The sequence below is a fragment of the Brachyistius frenatus genome, unplaced genomic scaffold (genome assembly GCF_029030835.1).
Source record: "Brachyistius frenatus isolate BFR_SWC_R1_liver_20210118 unplaced genomic scaffold, ASM2903083v1 Contig_32, whole genome shotgun sequence".
NCBI classification, from domain to species: domain Eukaryota; kingdom Metazoa; phylum Chordata; class Actinopteri; family Embiotocidae; genus Brachyistius; species Brachyistius frenatus.
The window spans coordinates 1948878-1970094 of NW_027210631.1; the positions used below are offsets into that span (position 1 = coordinate 1948878).

The 21217-nt window shown below is 40.4% G+C and overlaps 1 protein-coding gene across 10 annotated transcripts in view; it reads left to right on the top strand.

The window, feature by feature from the left end:
* lrmp (lymphoid-restricted membrane protein) overlaps positions 1-21217 on the top strand; it is a 35644-nt gene that overhangs the window by 3907 nt on the left and 10520 nt on the right. For 6 of the 10 annotated variants that reach the window (XM_069700039.1, XM_069700038.1, XM_069700047.1 and 3 more), the window contains exons 3-23: positions 609-716; positions 1854-2067; positions 3591-3649; positions 3749-3824; positions 3966-4124; positions 4213-4330; positions 5369-5419; positions 5594-5671; positions 5944-6000; positions 6236-6295; positions 6934-6998; positions 7556-7649; positions 8220-8363; positions 8988-9086; positions 9869-10020; positions 12080-12191; positions 12991-13270; positions 14900-14952; positions 16958-17054; positions 17791-17953; positions 18810-18900. In XM_069700039.1, the coding sequence (XP_069556140.1) occupies positions 609-716; positions 1854-2067; positions 3591-3649; positions 3749-3824; positions 3966-4124; positions 4213-4330; positions 5369-5419; positions 5594-5671; positions 5944-6000; positions 6236-6295; positions 6934-6998; positions 7556-7649; positions 8220-8363; positions 8988-9086; positions 9869-10020; positions 12080-12191; positions 12991-13270; positions 14900-14952; positions 16958-17054; positions 17791-17953; positions 18810-18900 (2330 nt within the window). The remainder of the gene's footprint in view (positions 1-608; positions 717-1853; positions 2068-3590; positions 3650-3748; positions 3825-3965; positions 4125-4212; positions 4331-5368; positions 5420-5593; positions 5672-5943; positions 6001-6235; positions 6296-6933; positions 6999-7555; positions 7650-8219; positions 8364-8987; positions 9087-9868; positions 10021-12079; positions 12192-12990; positions 13271-14899; positions 14953-16957; positions 17055-17790; positions 17954-18809; positions 18901-21217) is intronic. The other 4 variants (XM_069700040.1, XM_069700041.1, XM_069700043.1 and 1 more) reach the window with 4 other exon arrangements.

Below are 21217 nucleotides of genomic sequence, written 5' to 3' on the forward strand. Positions count from 1 at the left end.
TGTAAACTGAAAGGATAGTCAGTTGCTTCACTCTGTTCTGGCTACAAGGACGTCCCTTTCAAAGTGATTTTCAACTTCAAACAATGTTTAAAGATGGGGGACAAAGTTCAGCCCTTAAAAATGGAAGAAGTGAAAGTGATGAGGTTTATAGGAAATGTGGTCTTGTCATGAGAATTAGGCTACCAATGGGTACATCCTCACAGTTGTAAGAGATTGCACAGTCTCTTTTATAGGTGGATCCAAACATGAATTAGTCTCAACAATAAATGAGTATTTAGTCATTTATCAGGTCAAACTAATCAACAATTGCTGTTTTGTTTTTGTTGCTTCCAAATATTTTTCTTTTGTGTTTTATTTAGTTATAAATTCAGGAAGTTGAGTGACTAAATCTTTTTTTTTTTTTTTTTTTTTAAATGAAAGAAAGAGTAATACGCTGTGTTCCCCAACTGATTAGCCGTATGTAACTTTGTATTAGATAATGTGATTTTATCATCTTACTGTTACAGCTTTCGTGGTGCCTGAAGGAAAATATGTCATGTGCTTGCTTTGCTAAACATCTCAATACTCTCAACACACTGTGTCGTGTGTGTTCATTACTCCTTCTGCAGCCTCAGTTGCCGCTGAAGACAAGAAGGAGAATATGGCGGAAATCAGTCTCATTTGTGAAGAAAATCTGCTTGATACCATCTTTCATGCTTGTGACATCCAGCGCAGAGGTACAGACACGCACACGCACACACTTGTGCAGTAACTGAAGGCTGGGTCATGCCTTAGCCTTCCAGCGAGCTGAATACGGAAGCCCAGTGATGAATTATAACTTGTCATTGAGTGTAGTGTGACACTGTGTGCTTTATTTGTGGAGGCGGGATGATTCCCTCATCTTAAGTGACACAGTATCAGCCTTTTCTGCATTTTCCTATTGTACCTCTTATCATTAGCAACACAAATCTTTTTAATTTAACTTGGTGTCCAACAGCTTTTATGGGGTTATGGGGTTCTGTGCAGCAGAAGTGTAGGATATGGGATCTTTGAATAAGTAGTGAGGAGCAGTGATTTCTTTTATTTTAGATTTTTTTTTTCCTCCTCATTCTGTGGATTGTTTAACCATTTTTGCAGAGGTTTTTTTTTTAAAAATAATTTTCTTTTTTCCTTTTACAACGGTATCTGTTACATCCAAGGTTACAGTCGTTTCTTTTGTTTGTGATATTCATACGTTTGTCATCTCAGAGTCTGTTTACATCAACCTAGTTCATAGATGGTATTGAAATAGAAAAATACAATAGACGTAGCCGCATGTCTTCCGCTAAAATGGGATCCAGCTATTGTGATTTAACTTATTAATTGAATTATTTAGAGAAGTTGTGCAGATTTCTAATTCAATATATTAGTTAAACTGTTTTTGAGTTGAACAGTTACAGAGAAGAGTACTGGATGTGAAAATACTGCTTGGAGTTTGAGTGAGAAAACACACTCGTGGACTGTGTAAGCAGAAAAATGATCCACAGTTGAGACCACTGCTCTGATAACTGTGAAGACTGATGAGTGAAGTCAGCTCTGAGAAATGTGTGAAACCAACTACCAAGAAAAAAAGAAAGTTAACCATTACTCTCGCTGTCACTATGGTTACCACTTTTTGCTGCCTACACCTATAAGCACGATTTGTCGCAACAGATCTGAGGGTGTTAGTGTTGAGAAGAAAAATAATCAATAGTTGAAATGGACAAGAATATAAAAGAGTCTACAAACTCATGATCACAAAAAAATGCTGAAATGTATTGAACATCACAGTATATTGTATAGTTTTACAGGTAAATGCATCTAAAGATGATTCCTCTCATGCTCTCATCTTGTAGGTAAAGTGTACGTGTCTCATATCGTGGATTACCTGCGGCACACGACCAGTCGCAGCTCTGAGGACAGCGGACTGGAGGAACTCTGCAACATGCTGGACCCAGACCACAAAGATGTCTCCATCGATCTGGACACCTACCACGCTGTCATGAAGGAGTGGATCGATGACTGCCGCAACAACGGGTACTGGAAGGCAGACATGGACTTCACTCAAATGTATATTATATACACAACCTTTAATTTAGAAATAAGACTGTCAGTGTTTGTAAGGTTCATAATTCAGTTAATGAAATGGGATGTACGCATTTACACTGTTATTTTAACTTTGGGATAAAGGGGGGGGGATTTGTGGTGAGTGAACATACTGGAAAACTGAGGTCAAGCTTTTGTCAGCGAGTAATCAGTCAGATGAAATGGCCTCAAGCCATAATGTTCTCCTGCTACATGTTGGAAGAAAATAAAGTGTCCTTTTAGGTACCCGAGTATCATAATCTACAGACGATTGGTTGTTGAAGATACAAGCTTTATGCTGTACCTATTTTAAATTTGTGGTACCACAAACAAGATGATTTTTGGAGACTGAAAATATTTCAAAGTGAAAACTGCTCTAATGTTAATCATGAAGACTTTTTAGGTGGAAAATAAACAGTTTGAGTCATTAGTTTCATTTTTTGGGAAAGTGAAACCCAGCTGCAGTCTTTGTGAGGCAACTATTGTCTGATAAACTCGTAGCAATAAATCAATGATGAGCGACTGCTGATTTATGACCAGAGTTCACTTTGAAATTTTTTTAGTTTTTGACTAACTTTCCTTACAATCTCTTTTGTGTGGGCGGACTTTCGAATTCTCATCTGCATTGGGACTAAATGTTTCACTGAATTGGCTCCAAGGTTTGGCCGTTTGCTTTCATACATTTGTACTTGCAGAGTTTCCAACCTCATTAACATGGTGCGGGAAGTTGACGGCTTTGTATGCCGTCTTTTTCGAGTCGTGTGCTTTCCGGAGAAGGACTACTTGTGTATTCTGTTTTGAGTTATGCAAGTGGATGTTGTGTAGGCGGGTTATGCTTCAGATGAGAGATTACTGGTGAGGATATTTTCCCACAGTTTTTGCAGTATTTGTCTCCATTTAACAGAATGTCTTTTGTTTCTCTCATGTATTCTTAGATCAGATTTGGACAGATGATTCTCCTTTACTCTCAGTACAAAAACTACACAGTGGAGCTTGAACGTTAAAATATTTGATATTATTAATCTACATTTATTTATGTCCTGTGCAATTATTCATGTTTTAACAAAGCTGCATCTTATCCCGATATGTGGGCTCTTTTCAAGACTAACGATTTCATAATTTGTCGAGGTGTAACTGCTGCAATACAGATTCCAGTTTATAATGATGATGCATCTTCTTGCTTACGAAGCCAAATGGTCTCTCCATCATCTGTGGGTGAAGACGCGCCTATTTGGTTATATATTAAGCAGCTGAGGACACACAAGTACAACTTTGATACGCGAGTGTGCAGCAGCCTGTAATCTCTCTTTGATGTGCTGCCACAGTATGTTTGTGCATCACAAAGAAGACGAGTTTCAGATTGAACTGAGAGCTACTGTTCAAAAATTAAACAGGTCAGTTGTCCAGGAACAACAGCATAGTGGAAGACTGCCAAATCCTGGGAAACGATCATGAAAGTAAACTCCTTTTATGCATTTTAAACTTCTGATTTCTTTCTTTTATATCAGGGAAGAGACAACAGACGACATCACTCAGGACTCTGTAAAACTCAGAGACAGCCTGGCTGGTGAATATCCAAACCATCACTCATGTTCGTTTCTTTGTATTGTACATACTTTCAGTTTTGATCACAACTTGAGCTTTGATAATGTATTTTGCTTTTCAGCCAAGAGGTCCATTCTGCTAAATATGACCTCAGGAAGCTTGGAGGCCTTCGGAGGGGAGGCGTCCAGAGTAGAGTTGTAAGTAATGTGTGAAATAGTGTTTGTTCATATAAATGTACCGTAACATAGCCTGTATGTATGTCTCTAACCACCCTTGCATACCTTTGATCTACAAAGCTAAGCTACATTATGCCTGTATGTGTGTTTTTTCCTCCTCAGTGAAACATCAGAGCTGGTGTACTGTGTCGCTGACCTCCAGATGAGCAACCAAAAGCTCCAGGAGGAGATAAGAAAGCTGAAGCAGGTGGTGGAGGGCATGGAGGAGGGCAACCAGAAACTTGCAGAGGAGAACGAGCAGCTACGCAATCAAGCCAGGGTGTAAGATGCTGTTACTTGCGTGCGAATGCACCGTGCAGACTCACTGCGTTGTACATTAATGTCCATCTCTGATTGTCACCTCGTGCAGTAACCAGCAGCTGGTACAGAAGGAAAAGATGCTGAAGGAGGAGGTGGAGGAGATGAAGGCCACTCTGAGCTATACGGAGGAAGGCAGAGCTCGTGCCTCAGCACACGGCAAACGTGTGGTCAGTCAAACATCTTGTGACTTGAAAATACAACCACGTCTTATTTTTTTCTTTTGTGCTGCATTACAACTCTGTTTTTAGGCAATGACTGACAAACTTCAAAATGTTCTGCTTTTCAATTCATGTGAAATTCACTGACAGCTGACTGCATTGACATGTGGTTTGCATATGTTCCAGACATACACTGTATGCCGATGCAGAGTGTATGAAGGTAAATGGTTGTGTATGTACCATACCTTTTAACTTAGAAAATGTTGTGCACCTTCCTCAGTGTGAAGACCGCCACCCAGACTACGTTTAACTTAAAATGTAAACCTTATTCTGTAAAATATTTTGTAATAGCCTGAGGAATTTTGGTAGACAGGTGGACTTTTCAATGTCCTAGCACTTAGACTGTAAAGCAGGAAATAAGAGTGGACTATATGTTTCTGTTGATTATCTGTTGGTAATGTTGTTGGTACGATTTGTTTGTTTATCTGTTTGTCAGCAGGATTACAAAAAAAAAGCTGATGGCCCAGTCTTCATGAAAGTTGGTTGAAGGATGTAGTGTTGGCCAAGGAAAAACACTTTAAATTTTGGAGGTGATTTGAATCACTGGGCAGAACCATGAATTATTTCCAACTGCGAGATGGGGCATTTGGTCTGCTAAATTTACCTGGCGAGGCAGCGGGATTTGTGCCATCATGCGAAAACGCAAAACTACGAAATCACAGTTTTTGTCAGGCCTTAAGTTATGAGTTTGTGAATCAGTGTCCTATGAAGCGGGACCCACTGGCAGCTATCGGTATTATTCAGGTGTGATGACAGCAGGACGCAACAGTCCGTTCATTGAGAGAACTGGAACCGGTACAACAGCTGAGATGGGAGGCTTTAGCTCGGCATAAGTGTATTTTAACATTATCAGATGATTTGGAAAATATCCAGACATACATAATGGTTGCAGTTGCAGATTTGCGTGTCAGAGAAGAGTGCAGGGATGTCCCTGGTGGATGTATGCTCTTTGTAGTTATTATAATGACTAATTTTCTTCTTTTTCAGGAGAGAGAAAACCAAAGTCTAATCAGCAAGATTGCTTCTCTTCAGGAAGAGGTACTGCTCTGTCGTCTTGTTAGTACAGTTGACAATAAAAATCACTGACCTGACCCTCACAGCTGTCAGTAGTACTCACCAATTCATAGACTGTTTACAGAGTTTATTGTCAGAAGTTTGTTCAGGGGAGGATTTGACCGGCTGCCCTAAATCTCCTCTCTGGTGGTTCCTCAGAACTTCAAGGTCACCATGGAGATGGACGAGCTTCAGAGGAAAATAATGGTGCTGTGTGACATTAACGCTGACCTTCAGGTACCTTTACTGTCGGTCTCAAATGTTATTTTTATTTTTCTCTGCAGTATTCCGCTTCTGCTGTCTGTTTGTGCTCCTCTCACGCTGCGTCCTTCTCTTGTTTTTTCTACCTTGCCCTCAGGCCTTTTTGAGCAGAAATCTTCCCTTTCTCAAAAAAATTACTTCCTCATTGAAAATCAGTCTCAGTCACATTCAAATACTGTTTTGACTGCACAGCCATTATACTGTGCTTTCTTTATGTTGTCACATAACGGCGCTGTCCCTGTCCTCAGGTGCAGATTCACTCTTTTGATGCTGTCCTTAGTGAAAAGGAAGCTGTGATATTAGAGGTCAGTGCCTCGTTTAATCATCCATTTTATCATTGCTGTGAAGCTATTTGTGACAGCTCTGATCATTCTTTACATGAAATTACTTGAATACATTCCACATTTTTCATGAATTCAGCTGCTAATTTTCAATGTTAAATTATAAAAGAAACGTCTATCTGGGTGAAGGCAACTCACTCTAGTCCTCTTTTTTTCACATTTCTACCAAACTCAAACTGGACTTGTGCTTCTTCTACAGAAGAGACAACAGATGGATGAGCTGAAGGCAGCAGTAGAGGAATATTCCTCCCTCACAGAGGTCAGTATGTTCATCTTCACACCATGTCATTATTTCAGATTCCACATGCATGATTAGCTCAGATTGTGTGTCTTGAGTGTCTCTACTTCTACTGCTTTTTCCTTACATCTTTGCTTGCTTTCGTCTTGTGCCAATGAAGCCATTTTATTATGCTCTTTATGCCATTTTGGGCCACCACTGGCCAAAATATGATTGTAGATAATCAGGCAGTGGTTCTAATGGTTGAATCAGTGACAAATCCCCTTCTGAAATGAGATTAAATGAGAAAAGAACAAAGAAACGGGCATTTTCAAAAGCATTTCTCGGAGTCTTGATTGCAGGATATTAACATTTGAATTAAATGTGAAATATTAACCTTGAAATTTAGTGGGGGAATTTTTGTCCTAAATGTGATGGAAAATATAAATTTTCTCTTTCACTGAGAAGTCTTTCCATGTCCAGTGTGTTAGTCATCAACATGCCCGTCAGTAGGAGTTTGCTTGTTGACTTCTGCTGTGGGAATTAAATCACCTGCTGTCTTTGCACACGGGCCCTACAGTCAACAAGTCTGTTGTAGAAGAGAAGGAGTATGTAGCTGACCTATAAATATCTAATGGGATGGAGTGAGTCACAGTTGTGTTATCTGTTGTTGACTCTAGCTGCTGAGGGTGGACAAGAGCAAGCTGGAGAGGCAATTGCAGATGATCCTCCCGGACCTGGCTGGGTAAGTGAACAAGAGTAGCCTGGGAGGGGAAGACATCACTTGGTTGAGACATCACTAAGGAAGCTCACTTTTTTTTTTTTTTTTTTTTTTTTTTTTTTTTTAATAAGTTTTGGTCTGATCTTGAAGTTTGAGGGTAAATATATCTTTTGCTGCTTTTTTTTTTTTTTTTAATAAATAGGACTGTCATACAGACATACATTAAGGATTTTATTAGCTTTTTCTGTTTGATTTATGCCACTATTATACTATAAGCCTTATAGTTAATAATCCATATACACCTTATGAAGAAGAGACATTTATTGACCGTCGTTTGTGGCTTTGCAACTAAATCCATGATGTCAATGTCAATAGATTTATCTGTTTTTATATCAATGAATGGAAACATTTCTAACGATTATGAGAAAGTATTGCAGTCAACTCAAGTAGTTGCAATCAGACAAATGTTTGATAAATGTGACTGTTCTCCTAATCAGTTGCTTTTTTTTTTTTTTTTTTTTTTTTTTTAAATAACTGGTTTGCACCCTACCTCTCCATTCCCACTCTCCTGTTTCTCACAGAGCTGGTCTGTCTTTGTCGGTGGCTTACAGGTTGAACCAGAGCAGCTTCGGATCCTTACAAACAGAACTGGCTCTGGCGCAGTCACCACTGGAGGTCAGCACTCCCTCACTCTTTGTCTTATTTTGAGCACCTTTTCTTTTATTCTCTCAATTTTTTTTCTCACTCCTTCTTGCCCACATTGTTGTCTCTCTAATTCCTCTGATTCCTCTCATGTTGCCTTAGTGTCTGACATCTATTCTTATTTTTTTGCACAGTGTTTTCAGTCTCTGGTCTTTGATTCCTATTAGAGAATTCATGGCTGCTGCATCTTTCTTGTAGCAGCCAGACTGTCCATGTAAACCCAACATATAATATGAATATAATGGATTCAGACCAAATTTGAGACAAACAGCCAGTAAAAGTTGTTTTGTGTAATCTCATTGCATAGCACTCCTCATCTGAGCCACAGTTCTCAGAAGGCAGGTGATAAATCTCTTAAGGTTTTTCTTTCTCAGACTGTTTCTCGCATTCAGCACACAATACAAAGCATTGTCTTAAAAGTTGATGCACTCCTTTGCTGGAACACACTCGGCACAGTCCAGCCTTTCTGCAATAATTAGACTGATTACAGTTACTTTCAGTATGTTTTGGTCATTCCTTTAAATCTATTGCCCTCATCTACAGGCCCCTCATGGAGTAGACCATTTGCCAAATATAAGCTTTGTCTCCCCGCTGGACGAGACACTGGACAAAGAGGTGCTGCTGATGCTACAGGGACCCAGTCCTGAACACATGGCGCTGGAGTTCAAGAGCATCTTAAACAAACTGGTAAGTGTGACTGTGTGAAACTTTGACCTTCCCTTCTCCTCAAATTGACCTGAGACTATTAATTGTTGACTATTGGATAATCCCTTTATTTTCTTATGTATTGTGTTTTCTATGATAGTTGACCGACTTGCAAATGACTGCAGTAACTCAACACAAAACCATCATGGTGTTAGCTGTAGCATATTTAGAAAACATTTTTGTTCAATCATTTTAGAGCTTTAGTTTGAATTGTACTTTTTGCAAGGCATTTTAATGTGTCAATACTACCTTTCAGTAACTGTAGATGCAGCATGCCGAAGGCTTAAGAACATAACAGTATTTATGAGACTTTAGACTTCGCTTTGGCTCACATTAAATAACTTGTTTGCATTTAACTGTATCTATATGGTCTTTCTTTTACAAATGAAACATGGGTAGTAACTAAGGTGCACAAAGAGGTGACAAACATCGTGAACTTTTAAATAGGGTCTCCTCAGAGGTCTTAACATTTAAAATGGTATCATGTCAGGTTAATGAAAGCACCTCATGTGAATTTCTTGCTTCTCCAGGTAATTTACCCTTTAAGTTTGGCAGTTTTTTAAAGTTATGAAGTATTTATCTTTCTCCCTCTTTATGCATCTCCAGAAAAGGGATTTCCTAGAAGAAACCGACTCGGTGTTATCTGCAGTTAGAGGCTCGTTGGACGACCACACGGAGACGGGCAGCACGGACACCAGTCTTCAGGTCGGATTCACTTTCACGCACACATTTGAATTTTAAGGTGTCAGCCTACCTACAACACCAGAGATGAGACGAAGAAAAGTCACAGATTCACACTGCAATACTAGTGTCTGTGCAGTCTTAAATCAACTCCTGTGCAGACACACAATAATTCACAGAGGACCATTGCAGTGTTTTTTTTTTTTTTTTTTTTGTATATATATATATATGAATCATAGAATTATATAATGTTGGATTTTTATGTTTCTCTCCCTCACCTGTTGCACTCTGTTCCTTTCTCTATCTATCTCTGCGTATTTGCCTTTTTCCGTCCTTCTCACCCACTATTTCTCCTCTCGAGATCTCTCAGTTATGTAACTCTCCAGCAGGCCCCATCCAAGCAGTGCTGTTTAGTCAGTGTGTTGTACTGTGAACTCAACCCACTCCCCTCCTCCTCCCTCACTCTTTCAGTATCTCTCTCTCTCTCTCTCGTTGCCCCCCCCCCCCTCTTCTGTCCGTCACCCCCCCTCCCCTCCCCTCATCTCCCCTCGTCCTCCTGCATTGTTGCCACTCTGCATTCATTAGTCACGTACTGCCATACAGCAGTAAACATACCAAATGAGACAGAAATCATTAGTGGACACGAGCTGTACCAGCACGACATTGGCTCCTCCATGTGCTGGCTGAAAAAGAGAGATTTCGTGCCAGTTAGGTTTCACAACTGTTTTTTGAGTTGAAAAAGACTACTGAGCTACTGAGGCTGTGCGGCAACATACGGGCTGACTCCTCGTCCTTGTCTTCTTCAGACATTGCAGGCTGAGCTGGATGCAAAGAGGGCAGAGTGGGCCCTCAACCTGGACCAGCTGGCCCAGTACACAGACTCTTTAGAGAAGGAGCTCATCAAAATGGCCAGTAACATGAGGAGGTCCCGCACTGAGATCTTTCACCTTTCAGTCAGGTGAGTAGATCTTTGTTTGTGTGTGTGTGTGTGTGTGTGTGTGTGTGTGTGTGTGTGTGTGTGTGTGTGTGTGTGTGTGTGTGCGGGTGTGTGTGCGTGACCGTGTACGGACGTGTCCGTGTGTGTGAAAATAAGTGGGCAGTCCAAAATGTGTAAGCAGTTGACGACTGGCGTAAGTTGTGTTGTGATGAAAGGAACCAGATGCAGATTTAAGAGAGTAGAATCGCAGTGATTCTTGTGGTGGTGAATTAAAAACAACCTGATTTCAAGATGGAGAAATGTTTATTTGAGGCGGAGTTACTCTCGAGTAGCAGTGATCTCATTGTTGGAATTTAAAATAATAGTTTTCTTTCAAAGTGAAGTAATCCTGACACAACTGAAGAAGACATTGGTGAGAAAACTAGAAGCTGATTGATTAAGTGTCACAGCATAATTTCTAACTGGAAAAAAAAAAATTAAGACTTGACATAATGAGCTATCAAGGTTAGCTGGTTAGCCCTGCTGACCTTCCAAGTCCAAACAAGGGAGTAACTGTCGTTGTAAGCTCTTTTGGATGCACTCCAAAGATTTTAATTGACGCATACTCTGGAATGAATTTAAAAACAAATTACTTTTCAAAGCTAAAGAAGATTTTATGCAACCAGTTGTGTTTTTTTTCTGCCATTAGAAGAGTGGTACCAGTTTTCAGATTTAGCCTGGAAACCCTGTTTGCTCAGCCTCTCTGAAGGGTAAACCAATCAAAGACCAGTGGGTGTGGTTAAGGGTAATAACGTTGAATTAAGCATTTATTTTCAAATGAAGCTCCATCAATGGCAGTGGTAGAGCTAGATGAGGCAATACAAACAGTATTGTAGTTAATATAAAGGAATTGATGCTAGAGCAAGAATAATGCTCCAGATTGTGTACTTTTATCCTTAAAATTACCTTACTAAGTGTACAATGGTTATTTGCTGACATGGTGTTGCACTCTGCTTACATTGTTTGAAGCTTGGTGAGTTTTAAGCGCGTAACATGAATCATATGGTGGTAAATGCCGATTGGTTAAAGGTTGCTCCAATAGTTTTAAAACTAACCCGAGGTCTACTTCCATTAGGATGCAACAAGTGGAAGTGGTCCCCAATGAAGGGCTGCCAGAAACTATCTATTCAGAAAGTGAATTTGGGTCTGGTAATAACAGACTAAAGGAGTTCTGCCACTGAGTCCAATATTTCTATAACTTTATTCATCTATATAAATAACATCCCACACACTGCTTGATGTTAGATGTCTCTGAGGTGGATGTTCCTCTCCCCCGATGCTCTGTCTCAGTTGGCCAGTCAGTTGTACTGCAGGAAGAAAAGACCTGTTAATCATCCTGACCTCGGCGACCTCAAAGGGCCTGCCTCACTAGGTTTGGGTCTGGGCCATTCCTGGATCTTAGTCTGACTGTGTGTAGATGGATTTGCCTTGCGCTTGTACGTGTGTCTGTTTTTATGTGTGTTCATGGAGACGGACATCCCCTTCAGATATATAACGGGGTGAGACGGGTGCAGCATCAGTCCACTGAGGAAGAACTGGTCAGGCTATCCAGCAGGGGATTTACTAGTGCTCAGTTGCCAGGGTGATCTCAGCAACTTTAATATTGTTTGGGAGAAAAGAAAACTAAAGAGGGCTCCTTGTAGGTATCGGTCTGCCTCCTGCTCAGATAAAACGGATAGTTCAAAGTAAGACTGGACGAGAAAACAGTGCTGGGATCATGGTTTTGTTGTAGAACACATTTCAGGGTTTGTATGTAGTCTAGGATTAAGGGCTGGATCTGCAAAAGTGTGAAGTGAAGGAAGCATTGCTGGGCCAGTCGGAGAACTGGCGGTGGTCACCCTGGGCAACAGAATGGGACACTGCATGGGCCTGCGGATTGGGTACAGTATGTCCACTGTACTGTCTTCCAGGACTTCTGTGCATGTGTTTTTCAAATTCTTGGGAGAGTGCTTTGATAATTTGCTTGTTTCTTTCATCTTGTTCTTCATAAGCTACTAATGCTAGAGGTGTTAATAATGGGATTTTGTATAATTGCATGCAGGATGCAGGAGCAGGAGAACCAGAAGCGGCAGCTGTGTGAGGAGCTTGACCAGCTTAAGACGCCTCAGGACAGCAGAGAGGCCTCATGCCAGACCCCTGAACCAGATGAGGAGGTCAGAGACAAACCAATATCTAATAAACGGCAGCACCAACTTGAATCTGTTCTCAGTACACAATGTTTTTACCCAAATGTACACCTAAACAAGTGTCACGTATATTGTTTAAAAGTTCACTGTCATGAAAGTTGAGATAAGTTTGGAATACAATCAGTTTTAATTATTTGTATGCATGTATGTGATAATAATCAGTTACTGCAATAGGAAGACATCAGATGGTTTGCTAACAGAGCAGTGACGACGCTCGTACTATATTCAGCCAGATGGAGAAGCTGGTAGAAGAGAGCTGAGAGTGAGATGGAGGCTCAAGTAGACATTTGCACCCACACACACACACACACACACACACACACACACACACACACACATACACTAGCACACAGAATCAGATGCAACCACACACCTACGCACCACTCCTAACACAAAATACACTGACGAATGCTTTAGCACCTCTATTACAAAAGCAATGTTTATACTGTAAAACAGAATCAGCTTGGTGCTGGGGCTCATAGGTTTTTAAAAAAAAATAAATTATGCAGTTCTCGGTTTAAAATAATTAATTCAGTGTAGCTTTGGATTTTGGAACAAACTTTGTGGTAAATTTACCTTGAATTTGTTTCATTAGTGTTTCAGTAAGACATTTTTAATAGTAATCTATAAACTGTTTTATAGTTATAGCTTTATTAATGCTGTAAGTGGGTACAATGTTCAAACCTCAGTCGTGTCACCTTCAGTGGGGATTGGCTGGTTTCGGCACATTTCACCTTTGCATTCATTTTCCGTTTTTGTATTTCAGCCCGGAGAGGACTTGGACTGGGATGAGGAGTTTGCTCTCCAAGACTTCCTGAAGAACGAGCTGGCTGAGAGGAACTGCCAGCCACAGGACGGGCGGACAGACAGTATGCCCGAGGAAACGGCGGATAAATTACCAGCCAGAGGTGACGAGGAGGACGGGGAGGAGAGGTGGACGGTGGTGGACACGGCAGGAGAGGGAGAAGTGAGGTACACGTCGACTCCTCTGGTTCCTCCCACTGAAGAGGCCCAGCCTGGACAGGCCACAGAGGAAGGAGGTCAAGGTGAGTAGAGACATAACAACCACTATTTGTACAGACACACTAAATGTAAGATCACTGGCATGCTTCAGTGTAGATGTTCATTTTGAATCGCCTTCAGCAGATTAAATACTCCGAGTTATCTGAGGGAAAGTGGAGAACATTGAGGAGTCTTCCTTGAGCCTTTAATATCCAGTATACAGCAAAATTAGCCCTGAGTGAACTGGAACCTCCTAAAGCCAAGACAAATAGAGCTATATATAGCTTAATGTTTGTCTAGTCTTCATGTGACCTCTAGCTCTGGATCAAATTTAGGAGAATTAACAGTAAAAATAAGCCTTGAGTGAGCCTCAAGTAACAAGAATGTGACCTAATACATTCTGCATTTTCTTAGCAGAATATTGAAACCATAGCTTAAATGTAAAGTTCCACAATCAGAGCTACTATCGGGACTAAATATTTTATACATTTACACAACTTCAGCTTTTCTTTTTTTGTTTTTGCTGAGACCCAATCAAGAGGTTTTGCCTTTATTTAAAAGACTGTCTGTCACCATGGATATTATTTTACATTAAAGTGAAGGAAAAAAAAATTACATTATTGGTACAGATTACAGCCAGCAGAATTATTTTAGTTGGACTCTCTCCCTTTTTTAAGATCAGTGTTGGGACTAAAGTGTAAAGTAAAGCAAAGGAATGCATTACTGTAAGTCTACTATTTTAGGTAGTACTTTTTCAGATCAAAATACACCATTACAAAAATGTTAAGTGGGTTTTTGAGTTGTTACTTTTATATTAATGGACATCTGCAGACTACAGCAGACAAATGTAGCTACTCTGACCCCCTTGGAAGTAGACCCCTTCCTTCTATGGATATTGTGGCCCTCGGTTTCTAAAGGTTGTGTGTGTGTGTGTGTGTGTGTGTGTGTGTGTGTGTGTGTGTGTGTGTGTGTGTGTGTGTGTGTGTGTGTGTGTGTGTGTGTGTGTGTGTGTGTGTGTGTGTGTACGCGTATGTGTGTACATATGCGTGTGTATGCGTGCGTGCGTGCGTGCGTGTGTGTGTACATGTGTGTGTGTGTACATGTGCGTGCGTGCGTGTGTGTGTGTGTGTGTGTGTGTGTGTGTGCGCGTACGCGTGCATGTGTGTGTGTGTGTGTGTGTGTGTGTGTGTGTGCGCGCGTGTACGCGTGCATGTGTGTGTGTGTGTGTACACGTGCGTGTGTGTGTGTCAACCCAGTATGAGAAATCTTCTCTTCCTCAAGGTCCTTCTATGGCCAGGTGTACGAGTGGTCTGAAGCCATGAAGTGAGCTCAGTAATCCCCATTCCTCTGCCTGCATGAGCGGCTGGCAGGCAGAGAAACAGAAAACAAAAGTGCGAATGTGGTCATTAATGCCACCTTAGCCATGCATGGTATCTTAACCCCTCCGCCCCTCCCTCAGCTCAATTCCTTGCATAATAGACCGTCTGACCTATTATGGTAAAGGTGCGGTTGCTTTTTGGATGGCCATTAACCCCTGAATGAATTTGCTGAGGCTCGGGGTTCTTAATGATCAGCTTCTCTGCTTTGTCCTTTTCAGGCTCATCTCTCCTCCTTTCACTTCCTCCTCATTTAGATTAAATTTTTCTCAACTTCTTCACTCTGCTTGTTCACAGACTCCGCAGCCTGCACAGAAACTGAGCCAGAGGTGAATTGTCAACCCTCGCAGGTAAATTAAACTGTGAAATGTAATAAGTCTATCATTGGATGAGGTGCATGTCAGGTATGGGGGAGCTCACCGTGTTTGGATTTGTGCGTAGATGTGACCTTTTTTTTTGTACTGTCCTTTTAATCTCTATTTGATTTAGTGTTTTACTAAATATTAACTTAATGTAACACAAACTACAAAGACATTTCTTAGTATGATAGCCAGCATGATTTATAAACGTTATGTTAATAAAGGGACTGTTCTGTACTCCTTAAACATTGACCGTTAAACCTCAGAAAACATCCCTCCTTTCATTTGCTCAATGTAGCATTTCAGAAATAAATCCCCTTCACTGTAAAGGTAATCTCCAACCAAATAAGTCTTCTTCCTGGTGGGATGCTTCTGACCAAAGATGTAAAGCCGTAACTTGATACCAGGCTGTCCTGGAAACAAGTTTTTGGCCTGGAAAGTTTTGATGGAACACATGATTATCAGAGGATTATATCATTTTTGACATTATGGAAACATGTGTGCTTGTGTAGCTTAGTGCAGCGATTTCAGGAAAATGTAATGACTGTAACAGAGCTTTTCACCCAATTGTGACTTCTGGTTTGGATTTCCTAGTTTAGGTCCAGCATCCCTTTCATTCAAATAGTTTGGCATCTCGTTAATTTAAACATGATCAAAAATCTGAAAGAGATTGCTGTTGATTGGAAAAAGAAAAAAAAAACATTTTGGGATAAACCCGAACTAGCTAGTAAAGTTAACACTTTACAAAACTAGAAATTTGTTACACATATTAATAGTTTAAAAATGAAACGTTTCAGCTGTTCCTTGAATAGCTGAGCGATAACTTCCCGAACAACTATTGCTGATGTTCTCTTGAGCAAGACACTGAATCACCAGCAACTCACTGACCGTGGAGGATCTAAATTGTACCGGGCTGCTGAGAGATGTCTAACTGTATGTTGGCAAGAAGCGGAACAGATTTGATCCTCATTTCATATTCCTGAGTGTATAATGGAGTTTTAAATGTTTTATTTTACTGTTGCAGTCCCTGGAAATATAATCACACATTTTCTGTGCAGTTGTAGTAAGGAAGTAGGAACTTTTTAAAGGTGTGATTAACAACGTCAAGAGGGAGTAGAGTCATCTTGAAAAAGACACTTTAACAGGACTGTTTGGCTGCTGTGGCATATTTTACTACTATATGAAAATATGTTTGAAACTTGCAGGAGATGGGTAATTTTTGACACACTTATATGGTAATATCATTGAAAGCAGGGACTCTTTAGCTGCCAGGAAGGTAAAGAATTCACTCAGTCATTTTCTGCATATCTGCGAATTCTTCTTTTTCATTCCTGTCATTTTTCTGTTCGACATTAAACAACATAACACTGTCCGGGCCGTCCTCTCACTGTCCTTCCTCAGCAACTGCACTCTATCCTTTTCCTCCTTTCATTTTCCTACCAAATAGCTCTTCACATGTCATTATCCACAGCCTCGGCTCACAGTCTGCATGTTTGTACTGCAGCTGTCTGCTTCCTTATATAGAATGGCAGTGATGAAACCTTAAGATCACACCGAGGTAAAAGGGAGAAGTAGCAGCTCTAATCTCAGTGTCTTGTTACACTTTCTGATCTCGGATGTTAATGCTTTCTACTCACTTGCTCAATGTTTAATTGATTTCATGCCTGTGAGGTTTATAAAACTAATTTAAACACTCCATCAATGCTGCCAACCGTCTGAAAGTGGTGGTTGCTTTTGAATTCCTGTGAAGATGACAGTAATTGGAGGGTCTTTGCAACAACCAATCACTGACGAGGCAGACCCTTTGTGCTGTCTGTCAACTTTTTTTTTTTTTCACACTTCTTATGCAACGTCTTCTCATTTGAAAGCGATTTGTTTTTATTGACTGATTGTGTGCCTGCTGTTTGGTATATGGTTGGTGTGTGTTGCAGATTTGATCTTTTCACCCCTTCCCTTCTTTGAATATTTATCATTCTGTTATGTGTGTGTTTTTCAGGAAGAGGCAGCGGCACCATTGAGCGCCCACTCACAAGCTGTCAGCATTAGACCCCCAGAGGCGGATGCTCTCCCTGATCTGTCCCACTCAGAGAACAGTAAGACCTCCTCTCTCTCTCTCTCTCTCTCTCTCTCCCCTCCTCCCCCCTCTATCTCTATCTCTGTCTCTGTCTCTGTGTGTGTGTGTAATTGACTTTCTATGTGGATTCGCTCTCTTTCTTTCTGTTTTACTTTCCTCTCCCGCTGCTGCCAGCTACGCCGCAGCTCTATGTGCAAGTACAACTTAACCAAAGAGTGAGTCATTTCCTGACTCACTTGGTATGCTGTTTGTTTAGAGGAGAGAAGACTTTACTAAATCTTTCGAGATGAAGGTCAAGCTCGACTAAATGAAACAGTACGAACATTATTTTTGTTATTTTGCTTATTTAAAACTTCTTGTAAAAGCTTGTATTTTAATAAGGCAAGACTGCTTTTATTATCATATGAAGACAGACACATTTTTATTTACTGGATAAGTCAGATACTAATATCCTTTGTGTTTAATGATTGAATCCTGTTTTGGTTTCCATATGAACTGCATGGAGAAAGAAATGTTCTCGGATGTTAAAAATGTCTTAAAAATGTCCCTTTGCATAAAATAGAATATTTCTCTTTCTACGATGTATTTTCCATCAAGGTCACACTGAAGTAATGTGTTCCGGTGTTGTCGTAATGCATGATACAACAGATGTTAACTCTGTAACCTCTAATCCTGGAGTGCACTGATCATTACAAACTGATAACACTTCATAGTAAACGTTTATTTATAGATGGACCCATTTCTTCTTGTCTCAGCAGGTGCAGAGGTTTGTAAGAGTTCAGAGTCCCAAGCTGTGAGCAACCCACCTCAACAGGACCAAACCGTCCCACCTGGGGACACCCCTCCCACAGCCGCTGACATGGTTTCTCCCAACAGCACATCACCTGGACTAGATGAGACCATAACCCAGAGTGAGAGGTAAGTGTGGAAGATTTTTTTTTTTTTTTTTTTGCACTACCACTAGGGGACGACAGAGTATTCCAAATTTATGCACACTGGCTTTAATCACGCAATACTTTTCACGTACTAACTGCAATAAAGATATTTATAAAGACTTGCAGGAAATAACAAAATTAGTTTATTGTAAAAATAAAGGTGAAACAAAGATGTTATGGTTTTTATTTCTGCAGAGAGAGAGAGAGAGAGAGAGAGAAGAGCCGGTTTTGCAATTGGTATTTCCTCTGATGCATTCTTGTTTCCCATGACAGATCAAACATAATTGTATCTGCCTGATGAAACAGGGTTGTGATTTGGCTGTTTAACAATGCTGGGAATTCCCACCACATGTAAAAAGCATTGAGATGGCGGATGTACAGTACATGAGAAAAATGATAATGCACAGTCACAAACTTTAAAGTACATTTTTGTGTTCTTGCTCAGTATCTTTGGTGGACAACTAGAAAGGAACACAAACTTCCAGAGTAAGAAAAATGACATTTTCACACAGCATCCTGCTTCATGTTCACAGTACAATGGTAACTTCAGTAGGGTTAGATTATTTTGCTGAGTTTCATAATTTCCCTATGACTTGGGTCACATTTGCTAGTCAAATTGGTGTTTCCTCGCTGTGGGAGGAGTGCTCAGGTTAATTAGTGTCTCTGTGGTCGTGCTTTGCATAGACACAGTCCGCCTCCAAAACATCTTCCTCATCTCTTTGTCTCATGCAGAAATTGTGTCTAATAAGATAGCTAGAAAGTGTATTCAGCCTATAGATTAAGAATCCGAAAGTGGACAGTGCTTGAGAGTTGACCTTTGACCTTTCAACTGTGGTCAGCAGCCAGCTGACCAGTGAGGACCGCACGGGGGAAGAAGAGAAAGAGGGCCAGGTGGACTCGGGCGTGGCAGACATGAGCCGTGCTGCTAAGGTTAGTAGCAGAGAGGAAGTGTTTTAATGCAGAAAGTTTCCTCTGTGCTTCTCTGAACTGACTGCTTCTACTTCCCCTTTTTTTATACCCACTCTCTTTCTGTTTTCCACTTCATGTCTGTCTTCGTTGAGGGGAAAGTAAGTGTGTTTTGAAGGGAGGTGAGGGTTTAGTGCAGGGGTGTCAAACTCATTTTAGTTAAGGGTCCACATACTGCCCGCTTTGATCTCAAGTGGGCCAGACCAGTAAAATCATAGAGAAATATTGTCGCTATGTTTAAATCATTGGTGAAGGTTTTTGGATGATAAAACCTATTTTAACCGGACTTAGCTGTATGTTTGACATCCCTGGTTTAGTGGGTCTGGCAGGGGAGCTGGGTTTTCTTCAGGAAGGTAGAGATGGAGTCCTCACCACCAAGCGAGGAGGGTACAGGGATTGTAGATTTAAGGGAAAGATCAAAGAAAGTGGTTATAACTCTCCTCAAAGCCAATGACAGGGAGGAATAGGATGGGCTGTCAACTTGCCTGATTTTTGTTGCCAAAGGAAGCAAGTATTCTAAAGTATACCTGATGCTGCTCAGCAAAGTCAGTCTTAACGTGCTTTTGATATTGATACTAGGTTTACTTCAAGTTCAGCTTTCAAAAATTTGACAAATCAGTTCAGAGCAAATCTTTAGTGGAGAGAAGGCTGAGATTTCGGAAATTGAAATATTTCTGGTATTTATTAAGCTGTTTATTTTTTTATTACTTAAACAATTTGATGATTATGTAAGAAAAATGATTTTTAAATAGCCAAGGTTTTACATCAGCCATTTATTTTAAGACTTGAAAATCCAAGATTTATATCAAAATAATATCAAACAGAAATCGGAGATTTTCGAAGATCAAACCAGTGAATGTTTGGTATCTTTTCTTGCGTGATTATTTCATTATCAAAATTCAATTTAATCATCAAAATCAGAAATTTCTGTCTGTTGATTGATCTTCACTGTGATTTTTGTGTTTGGACTGATTAGTCTATATAATGAATTGCTTTGATGCATGGTCTCTGTAATGAGGTTGTTTCATGATGATTATGTCCAGCCTCAGATGGCCTGCTGTGTTCTCATGTTTGAACAAAGAGAGTTCTTTTTTTTTTTTTTTTTTTTTTTTTTTTTTTTGCTGGCAGACTTGTCTTGTGTTGTGATGCCATTTCAATGCAGCTCGCTTTGTGTCCTGCTGCCAGGTCGATCAGCTTGTTTTATTTTGTCTCCTACCTGCTGGTGGCACGCTGGGCCGCCACCATGCTGAGAGAAGTCTGAGGGGAGCCAAGAAACGCAGGCTCTGATGCTGTTACTGTGTTCACTAGCTCAACAGATACTGCTTTATACTCAGAGAAGCCTGGTCAGAAAGAAAAAAAAAAAGGCTTTTGGCCAAGTCAAAGTGTTTTTGATAATTCAGAAGCAACTCCTGGCTTTAATCTGGGAGCCGAGTGAACTTATTTGGATGTATTCAAATTGTTGTTTTATTTATAAATGAAGATGCTTTCTTAGAAATTTGATCTATATTTGTCTTGGCAGTAAGTAGTATAGTCAAAATTTTGTATTTATCCCAACAATATTGCACTATTAACATTTGTATTTTACTATATTTAACATAGCGATACAAACTGTTTGCCCCAGAGAGAAAAGGTGGCTTTTAAATAGATTTTATCTTCTAAAATTTTGTTGATCTTACTCAATGACAGATTTGGTGAAGGCATAACAACGCATAAATCATGATCACTTTATTGTTCCAGAATAGACAGAAGCCTGATATGGAAATTAAAAGATTTTGGAAAAATATTTTGAATGGAGCTCACCAGGTATCAAATTCATAAACAAAGTTTTTGGTACAATTGTGAGCAGTTAATGGTGCTTATAGTGGTTCAGAGAGAACTTTGCAGCAGCTGGGTTCATTTTTCTCCATCATCCTTTCCTTTGGATGTAAAATGACACTGAAGTCTCCTCAGGTTTTTGTGTTCAGTGAAATGATGAGACAGCTCTCCTCTTTTGAGCCGAGGCAAAATAGATATTATATACACTCATTACACAATATCCCATTGCATTTCTCTGAGCTCTCACCTTGCTCCATTGTATGTGTGTGTGTGTGTGTGTGTGTGTGTGTGTGTGTGTGTGTGTGTGTGTGTGTGTGTGTGTGTGTGTGTGTGTGTGTGTGTGCGCGTGTGTGCACGTGTGCGTGTCTGTGTTGGCGCAGCTGTGTGTGTGCGCATGCAGTCCGCCTCCACTACTTAGCAGTGTGCCAGTGTTAACTGAGCACCCTTCTCAGCAACACACACTCGT